Genomic DNA, 9,671 nt, shown 5'->3' with positions numbered 1-9,671 from the left:
TTCATCCTTGGAACCGTTTATCAATATGGCAAAAGATTATTTTATTGCATTCTCCAAGCAACAAAGCTATCGTTAGTAGCTGTCCCTAAGGGCAACTTCACTGGTGGTCCAAATCATAGCTTTGGTCCAAATTATTACACCTTGTCAAAAATTGGATCTTGCACCGGTGTTGCAAATGATGTTCCAATTTTATTTTATACCAGTTTCCTGGTCTATTTTTTTGGATCATACTAAGAGCAACTTCACCTCTGGGATTTTCTCCAAGAATTTCTCATGTAATTTCCAACAGCAATTTCTCTGGGGATTTCATTCAGGATTTTCCCTGGGAATTCCAGAAATGTATTAAAAAGTCATCTGAAGAATTTATTCAGAAATTCTTTCGGGAATTCTTTCAGTGAGTTTTTCCGGAGATTTCCACCCGGGAATGGGATTTCAACCAGGAACTTCTCCAGAATTTTTTTCAGAGATTTTTTTCAAGAATTCTTCCGGAAGCTTCTAACAGCATTTTTTTTGGAGATTTCATCCAGGAATTCCTCAGTGGATTTCATCCAGAAATTCTTCCTGAGTTTTACTCTAGAAGCATTTCAAAAGATTTCATCAATAAATACCTCCAAGGATTCAATTAAGAAATTCCTCTGAGGATTTTCCCCAGAAATTATTTCAGGGATTTTTCAGAGAATTTAAAACAGGAATTTCTTCGGGAAGCTTTTTGGAAATTGCACCAGGAATTTCTTCGGAAATTTCTTCCAGGAAGTCCTCTAAGGATTTCAAGGATACATCCAAGGATATCCCCCAAGATTAACTCCGCAGATTTGCTCGAGAAATTCTTTCGGAGTCTTTTTCAGAGATTTTATTCGCAGATTTCTTCCAGGAATATCTCTGGTGATTGCACCAGGATTTTTGTTCCAGAGATTTCCTCCAGGAATTCCTCAGAGGATTTCCGATATCAATTCCTCAGGGGATTTGGCCCAGGATTTTTTCTGGGGACTTTCTTCAGAAATTTCTCTTGGGATTTAAAACATAAATTTCTACGGGGATTTTTTGCAGGAAGTTCTCCTAGAATTTCTGCAGGATTTTTTCCGGGGATTCCTTCGGGGAGGTTCATCAAGATCTCCTTCGGGAATTTTCTCCAGGAATTCCCCAGGGGATTTCTAATAGTAATTCCACTGGGAATTTCGTACAGAAATTCTTCCGAGATTTCCTTTAGGACTTGTTCCGGGAATTTCCACAAATTTCTCCGGGGATTTTCTCCAAGAATTCTTCAGGAGATTTCATTCTGAAATTCGGTTTTCTTCTAGAAATTCATTAATAAATTCCTCTGAGGATTCGGTACAGAAGGCTGTATTGAAAGTAGGTGCTATGAATGGCCATATTCTTGGAGGCGGCAAAATCAATCAATCGTAGGTCGCTTTCGTTCGTCAGGCGGTGGGCGCTGAACTTTCCAATAGTCGGTCTAAACTCTTCCTCCTGGCCAATTTTTGCGTTTAGATCTCCTATGATGATTTTGACGTGGAAGCACGTGAGGGCTGTGCACGTTTATTATGCTGAAGTTGAAGAAGCCGCCTTTGATCCTCAAATTGCACATTCTCTCATTGATCGTCCACCACTCGATCACGCGCCTCTGCATATCACCCATCACTAACTAAGACAAGACAAGTCAGGTCAGAGTGCAAAAACGAAACCAATTGCCTGTCAAAAAAGACCACTTCTAATTGGCCGTTTTGTCAAAGGCCTACTTTCACATCGTTGAATTGGATTGCAACAGGGCACTTTGTTGCTAGCCTGGCCGTGTTGCTAGTTCATAAATTAGAGTTTTAATAAAAAATTTCAAATTTTTTATGAAATCATTTTGCTTCAAATTCATTTATATTCGATTTTAGGTTTACCGCATGTGCTTCCACAATGCTAAAATGAATTAAAAATACTTACTTTAATAACGACACTACACGTTAATGCTTCCAGTGGGCTATATGCCCTTTGAAGGAAGCACCACACTAGACAACGGACTAGCATGCAACGCCCAGTGGCACAGTCGGAAGACATTCCTGTCGAAAAGTTTTCCGGCCTGAGGCGGGAATCGAACCCACACTCCTTAGCACGATGCGGCTAAATGCCTCGGTGACACTAACCGCACGGCTACGAAGCCCGCAAAGCAATGTAATGGAAATTGTTTCAATTTTCTTGAAAAATATCGCCGTTTTTTAATGTAAACCTGATTTTTTTAATAAGCTAGCATCCTCTATTGCACTGAATGAATGAAACGTATAAGAAACAACAAAATTATGAACCTTGATGTTTGAATTTGTTCACAAGGTTTGCTTTAAAAAGATTCTGGTTGCACTGGCTTCTGTATCGTCAAGGTTATCGACTGAAAAACAACAGGGCAGTCTTAGTTGAGCTGTCACGTCCTGTCCTAGATCACTATAGTGGTTTCTGCTTTCTCTAGTGTTAGTGAGATGTTTCACAACCACATAAATTTTGCTGGTTGAAAATATAAACAAACTGCTGTCAAACCTGGTCAAACCATCAGTGAAAAAATAGTAGCAAAACCAAATTGCCGTTCCAAAAATGGTAAATTGATTAATTTAAAACATCTATCGGTATCAAAACTAACTCTGTTTGAATATATTTTAAGGATTGTGAAGTCGCAGCTCAGAGATACCGCGAGAAAGTTGCTATGTGCTACGGGGTGAATCCGTCAGCATTGCAAACGAAACCTCAGGAAGTGCCTTTAACAGTAACGTTCGCCATCTATCAATTCCTGGTAGTTGACCCCAATCCGTTTACGGGAGCCCCCAAGAACTGTGCCAAAGGAATGGATGCAATTTTTTATTACAAAAATGGCTGGGTGAAAAGCGTCTCAGGCAAGAAGATCCAAGATATTTTTGTAGTGCATGGAATTGTGCGACATTCGTTTGCTCTCAACGAGAAGCCGCTCACGCCGTGGATTTTAATCAATAAGTCCGGAAAGATACTTGCGGCACACTGCAATTGTGCAATTGGTCTTCTGGAAGCTTGCAGCCACGTCGGAGCAACGCTTTTTGCCCTAGAAGGGATTCGAACATCGATAATCGAGAAGAAGGTAGGTATCCATAATGATTCTAGGCCAGGCTTGTCTAACATTTTCTTTGGCTCTTTTTCGACATCAATCGTTTGCAAAAATAGTCCGATATGAAAAAATTTCACCTTAAATGAAGGCTAAGTACAGGTTGGACTCGATTATACGGTGTATCGATTTTTTGTTTCACTCCGGATAATCGAATCACAAAGAAAAAAATTGAAATCTTTGACAAAAGAACTTAAATATTATCTGTTTTCGTTATTTCATATATATAATGCGGTGGCGTAGCCAGAAATTTTTTCTTGGAACAGTAGGGGTCTTTACAAGAAAAACAGTTTTGACCAGCATACACAAAAACACCTTTTCAAATCCCTACTTTTCTTAAATTCGTTCTAAACTGCAAAACCATTCATATTGTATATTGTAATACCAAATTATCTCAGATTTATTTTCTTAAATTCGTTCTAAACTGCAAAACCATTCATATTGTATATTGCAATATCAATTTATCTCAGATTTATGCATAAAAATTGAAAAACAAGAACTTCAGAAAACAAAATTCGGATAATCGAGTCTAAATTTCCGGATAATCAAATCCCTGATAATCGAGTCCCCTCCCCTCACCACCCATCTCTATAAAAAAAATATAGCTACGCCAATGACTCTACGTGACTATCCCAAAGGCTAATGGCATTCGGGCTAGTGTTGTAACATTACCCATAATATTAGTTGTTTTGAATACAATTTTAACCCGTGACTTTTTTGTTCCAGATGTCTGTTACAGACTTGCCGGCGTACTGGAAAAAGCCACCTGCAAGTATCAATGTCAATCTTTATAAAAAAGTACGTGATATTGATTTTGGGAGACAGATACAGAGAGACTACTTTACCAGCAATTCCTCTTCATCAAACATCGACAATCGTTGCCGCGATCTTTTAAACACACTGCAGAATGATGGTTTGAATGTTGTTGCCAGCAGCCTGTTTTGCGGAGAAGAGAACTTTAGGTGCAGCGAATGCTCGTATGAAGATGGACTGAGAGATGAACTTAAAGATTACAACTATCAACTATTGTATGATCCATCAAATATAAATTCGATAGCTGATTTAAAAGCACGGGCGTCCGAGTTTGTTCGAAATCTCCCGAAGGAACCATTTTTTTTGAAGCGGATCAACACCCTCACCATCGATCAATCTAATTCCAAGTGGTGGAATATATTCAGGAGTGGGCGTATCACAGCATCTAATTTGAAAGATGTTTGTTGCACGCGGTTGGAGCGACCATCTGTATCGTTGATTAAGAAAATTTGTTACCCTAGTGTAAAAGCATTTTCGACAGCAGCTACAAGGTATGGCAAAAAGAATGAGGACAAAGCAGTTGACCAGTTGTTCCAATCTGTAAAACATTTGCATGAAAATCTGCGGAAATCAAAATCAGGACTGGTGATCGACAACGAGTTTCCATTCTTGGGGGCGTCTCCGGATGCGGTTTTTCTTTGCGATTGTCATGGTACGATAACGATTGAAGTGAAATGTCCTTTCTCAGCTAGAAATCGTTCAGATATGGTCGAAACGTTATTAGAATTAAATGACTCTTTTATTGCACGCAACGAGGATTATCAAGTCATACTTAGAACTAAACATAAATAATACTATCAAGCTTTAATGCAGATTTATATTTGTAATGCAAGTTATGGTTATTTCTATGTATGATCACCTAATCAAGTTTTGCTCTTTGAAATTAAACGTTGTGATGATTTTTGGAAATATTGCAAGCAAAAGGCTGTACTTTTTTTTGAAAATGTTCTATTTCCTGAACTAGTTGCTAAGACATTTACAAATGTGTGAATACAGATACAAACATGTTAAAATCTAGAAGTTAATACTGAATCAAAATAAAAAAAGAACTTAAACTGCTGGAACTATTGTAGGGCACAAATTAACTAGTGCTGCACATATCATTATAATTTGATCAATCGCAGGTGTATTATTATTCCAATGTTGCAACATTGTTATGGGGATTATATCAGTTAATATCGAATACTTTTGCCGTAGGGAACCAATCAACCGTTTGACATGTATCCTTAGGGATGAGAGTTCTTTAGAGTGAACTGCATCAAGCGGCTGATTTTTTTTTCTTGAACGCTGGGTAGGCTATGGATGCATTCAACGGTGCCAGCAGGTCCTCGATCAGGAAACCACGATCAGCCATCACAAAATCCCCTTCACGAATTAGGCCCAAGAATCCGGAAGATTTTACAATTTCCTTATCGGACGCTCGACCACCAAATGCCTCAGATACATAAATGATTCCACCAGATGCACTAATTCCAATCAGCACTTTGATAGTGTTGTGCTTTTTATAGTTCGAAAATACATTAGCACTGGCTACCATGGCTTTCGTATTCGGAGATTCAGTATTTATCTCAAAGCAGTCGATGATAATGGTCACATTATCATCGTATTTCTGCCGAAACGATAATGGCATATGTTGTTTCAAGACAGCCCGGGATGGAAATTGAACTAAACCTTTCATGAAAGGAAAAATCGCATTTATCGTTTCGAAAAAATATTTAGAAATCGCTGTTTGGTTCAGGCCATATAGATAGCCTAAAGTGCAGAACGGCTCATTTAATCGCAGTTTGCGCAAGGCCAAAACGAAGGTTTTTTCCTTATCCAGCGTTTCATATTCTGGTAAATATCCTTTCAAATTTTCGTAGAGGTGCCTCAACGTACGCCCAGAGCTCAGTCCAGTGATATAGCAACATTTTTTGTCACTGATTTCAAGTGACGAAACGGAAAGCTGGCTAGTGTCTCTGGCGATACGTAAATTCCGTTGCAACTTTTCTCGGAGGTTTCGAAGAAAAACTACTTCTTTGTTGGTTTGATCGTTTGCGCTTTTCCACAGCTGCACTTCCTTCTCCATGCATGTATCAGTTTGAACACTGACATCACTGAAGAATTTTTGCGGCATCTCTGATATCGTTGTCAAATCAACAGGTTGTGTGGTCGAAAAATGTGAATTGGCCCAGGTGATATCATCAGCAGGGAAATGAATATTGATGACGTTTCCTACGCTGGCTACGCTATAAATGGATTGATAATTTTACGATAAAAACATTATTGAAAGATTAATTTATATTTACCTATTCATGGAAACTGGCAAGACAAATGTGGCTAAACCTGAAGATTGACCCGAGAACGAGACATCCTTATCAACATAACCACTATCAGCTGATTTGAAGGATGATCTGAAATTCATTCAAAATTATACACTCAAAATTACAAAATTACATACTCGTACAGGGCACTGTTTTCACATCAAGTTGATAAAAAAAACTTTTAAATTACATATCGACTCGAATACATTTTTATCAATAATGAAGGTCATAGCCGAAGCCGTTAATTACCCTAGTTAATTAAGAGAGTGCCCTTTCGGCCCCGCAGGGGTGCTCAACTTGGCCCGCAGCATATGATTTTTTTTTATTTTTTGAACCTGCTATGTTTATAGCAGGTAGAAAACATGTTACATAATCAGTTCCATATTATTTTGAATGAAAAATAATTATAACATGCAAAAATCTGTCTATCCTTAGGGTGCTCATCTTGCCCCGCCCTACCCTAAAACATTTTAAACCCAATATATCATTCAATAGTTTTTTTTTGTGAAAAGTGTTCAGTATGAATATGAAATTGAGCCACTATATTTGAATAGAATGTGTCTTGAAAACAAATTGAGAACATACTCTTCATTGATTTGAATACCATTCAGCTCATTTGGTTGTAACTCCTTTTCAGAGACATGTCGTCCATTTAGCATAGATTCCACTGTAGCATTGTCGGATATGTCACGTAAAAAATGTTCATAGGACTGAACAACACTGCACTCCAAACTTCCGCTGTGGTCATTATCCGGGACAACTGGATTGAGTTCAGTGCCGTTGTTACCCTCCTCTTCACAGTCTACCGATATGTTATCAGCATCAACCTTCTCCGGTACGACATCATTTGATAAATTCTGCGTCGGAATCCAATCTACAGCATCCTTTTCAAAACTTTTGGCTGGTCTGCCAGACACGAAGTGGCGACTGCAAACACGGTGATGGGACGCGGGAGTTTTTTCCAATCTGCATGCTTGCATCCACAGCTCAAGCCGATTTACAGCTAAACATCGCTCAGATTCGGTCATCCGTTTCAATATCGCTGGAAGTCGAAACATCTGATGTGTTTTATGGCTTGAATAAACCGGACACGAAAAATCATACACTTCAGAACCATTTTGAAAACGAAAACAATTTTAATATTTTTCAACAACAGTTTGACAGCTGATTTGCTGGTTGAAAACAACTCGTTTTTATACGATTACACAAGTGAGAATGTATTGGTGAGCAGTGCTGGGAATGGTAATAGTAGTAGGCTTGACTTTTTGCGAAAATCACGTGGCTCTCCCAGTACAGTAGTTCAAAAACGTGAATCTCATCAAGTAGCCTCTGTTGGGTGCACGAATTTTCTAAATCATGAGTGTCATTGAAGGCTCTAAATGCGGGAAATGCAGCGGGAAATAGAACATTTTTCTACAGTAATTTTGGGTTGCCCTTAGCAACGGGTGTTTTGCCATTTTCAAGGCTTTTGCCTTCAGCAGCGATGGGCGTGAGATTTCACTGGCTTCGCTGACTGTGATTGGCTTTGTTTGGCTACTGTAGAGTGAATTTCAGACTTTTTCCCAACCCTGTTGGTGAGATGGCACTGCGAAACCACTATAAAAGCTGTTCCCAGCTCGTGTGAGTTGCCGCAGCTCTGGTAGATGGTATGATTACCTCTAAACGTTCACACTGTTGATTCCTTCGAACACACCTTCTGCATACGATGCCGGCCCTTCAGAATATCGGCTAGTATGCGTGTGCTCCCGATGAAGTTGAGAGATTTATACTTCCACGTTCCAAGCTTCCAATCGCTAGTTCCTTCATGTCGCTGGGGTCTTCGCTGATTGTCCCGGTTCGTATTCTCTCGTTGATTATTCGTTGCTTGATTTTTTTACGGCTAGCATGCAGGGCCTGACACCAACCCCTTAGATTTCCGGAGGACCATACACCCCCTAAATGTTTGGAGGACCATAATGCGCAGTTTAGTTTAGAGTCCTTCTCTTGCACTCGGACGATGATCATCTGTCTTTGACATGAAGTACAGATGTTCGAGGTTTGCAGAAGCATTCTGAAGAAATAAAAATATGTTCTGGCCAGGGTGTGATAAATCCGAAACGATACTGTACTTTTGTAAAAGCAACTGAATAGCCACATTTGATGGTTCAATAATGGTTTCAGCTTCAGGTGCTACATAGCGGTTGACCAGATGTTATTCTGAACAAAACTCATTAATGCAACAAGTCAAACAGTGGTTAAAGTTTTTCCAATAGCGTGATTGTGAATAAATATAGCTACCATGTACATCGATGGCAGTGGTTTTAGTTTTACAACGAATTATAAATATATACACTGTCACTATTTGTAATCCACTAAGCTTGGATTTCAAATTCATACATCACTCATGTTTGCATTGATCTAGAACACCAACATGTAAAAATGTATTTGTAGAACGAGCGAACGATTTTTGTTCGCCCCGGAAAATAATACTCATTCACATCGTCATCATCATCGAAACAATTTATTTGATTGGAAAAGCACTTCTCTCCGCTTTTCGGCTTTAAGAAATCAAACATTTCATAGTTGCCTACCAATCGGCGGGGATTTATGTGCTCTCGAAAGTGATTCCGGTAGAGACACATTGGTCCATTAATAATTCATCGAATCGCAGTACATTTTCTCTAGTCGTCGTCTCAACTACGAACGAACAACGGCAACGATGACGAGGACTACGACGACGACGCACAGAGGGCTAACTAGAACAAATTGGAGGTCATAATTTCAAATTGCAATAATTTATCCTGATATATGTTTTAAAAGGGGCCTCCCTTAGCCGAGTGGCTAGAGTCCGCGGCTACAAAGCAAAGCCATGCTAAAGGTGTCTGGGTTCGTTTCCCGGTCGGTCCAGGATCTTTTCGTAATGGAAATTTCCTTGACTTCCTTGAGCATAGAGTATTATCATACTTGCCACACGACATAGGAATGCGAAAATGGCAACATAGGCAAAGAAACTGTGGAAGTGCTCATAAGAACACTAAGCATAGAAGCAGGCTCTCCCAGCGAGGACGTACTTCCAAGAAGAAGAAGAAGAAAGAGAAGAAGGTTTATAGATGTCCGGCAATGATTCATTATTAATCCTAATTAAGCTTCAAAGGTTTTGGATCAATACTAACTGGTCCATGAGAAGATCGTTACGGGCAGAACATAATTTTGTCCATGATTGACCCAAACTACTCTTGTGTGCGTGGAAAAGCTTTCCATGAGTGGGAGCAAATTTTCTTGTAACTCCGAGACGAAGTTTGCAGCCCGCAATTTGCCGTCAGCGCGCATCATATTTTTGTTCGGATTATCATGAATAAAAGACGAGATCCGCTGGGTAGAGGGTATACCTACTGAGAGGTGACGAACAGAACGGAGCTTGAGGTCGAAACGAAATGGAAGAAAGTCCATTAGTCGTCTTTGCTCTCGTC

At 39.4% G+C, this 9,671-nt stretch overlaps 1 protein-coding gene across 1 annotated transcript; it reads left to right on the top strand.

The window, feature by feature from the left end:
* Positions 1-2,476: 2,476 nt before the first annotated feature.
* Positions 2,477-4,428, top strand: LOC110678189. Its single transcript, XM_021850811.1, has 4 exons — positions 2,477-2,571; positions 2,636-3,082; positions 3,833-4,318; positions 4,381-4,428. The coding sequence occupies exons 1-4, from the start codon at positions 2,569-2,571 to the stop codon at positions 4,426-4,428; spliced, it is 984 nt and encodes a 327-aa protein (XP_021706503.1). The 5' UTR covers positions 2,477-2,568.
* Positions 4,429-9,671: the final 5,243 nt, after the last annotated feature.

This window comes from Aedes aegypti, chromosome 3 (assembly GCF_002204515.2).
Source record: "Aedes aegypti strain LVP_AGWG chromosome 3, AaegL5.0 Primary Assembly, whole genome shotgun sequence".
NCBI classification, from domain to species: domain Eukaryota; kingdom Metazoa; phylum Arthropoda; class Insecta; order Diptera; family Culicidae; genus Aedes; species Aedes aegypti.
The sequence above is the reverse complement of the archived record's forward strand: the minus strand, read 5'-3'. Positions and strand labels throughout refer to the sequence as shown.

Bases quoted from the DNA above. Each gene is read 5' to 3' on its own strand.
- LOC110678189 (XM_021850811.1), top strand. The intron at 3,083-3,832 runs GTAGGTATCCAT...TTTTTGTTCCAG, and splicing joins CATCGATAATCGAGAAGAAG to ATGTCTGTTACAGACTTGCC. The intron at 4,319-4,380 runs GTTTGTTGCACG...TTGTTACCCTAG, and splicing joins CAGCATCTAATTTGAAAGAT to TGTAAAAGCATTTTCGACAG.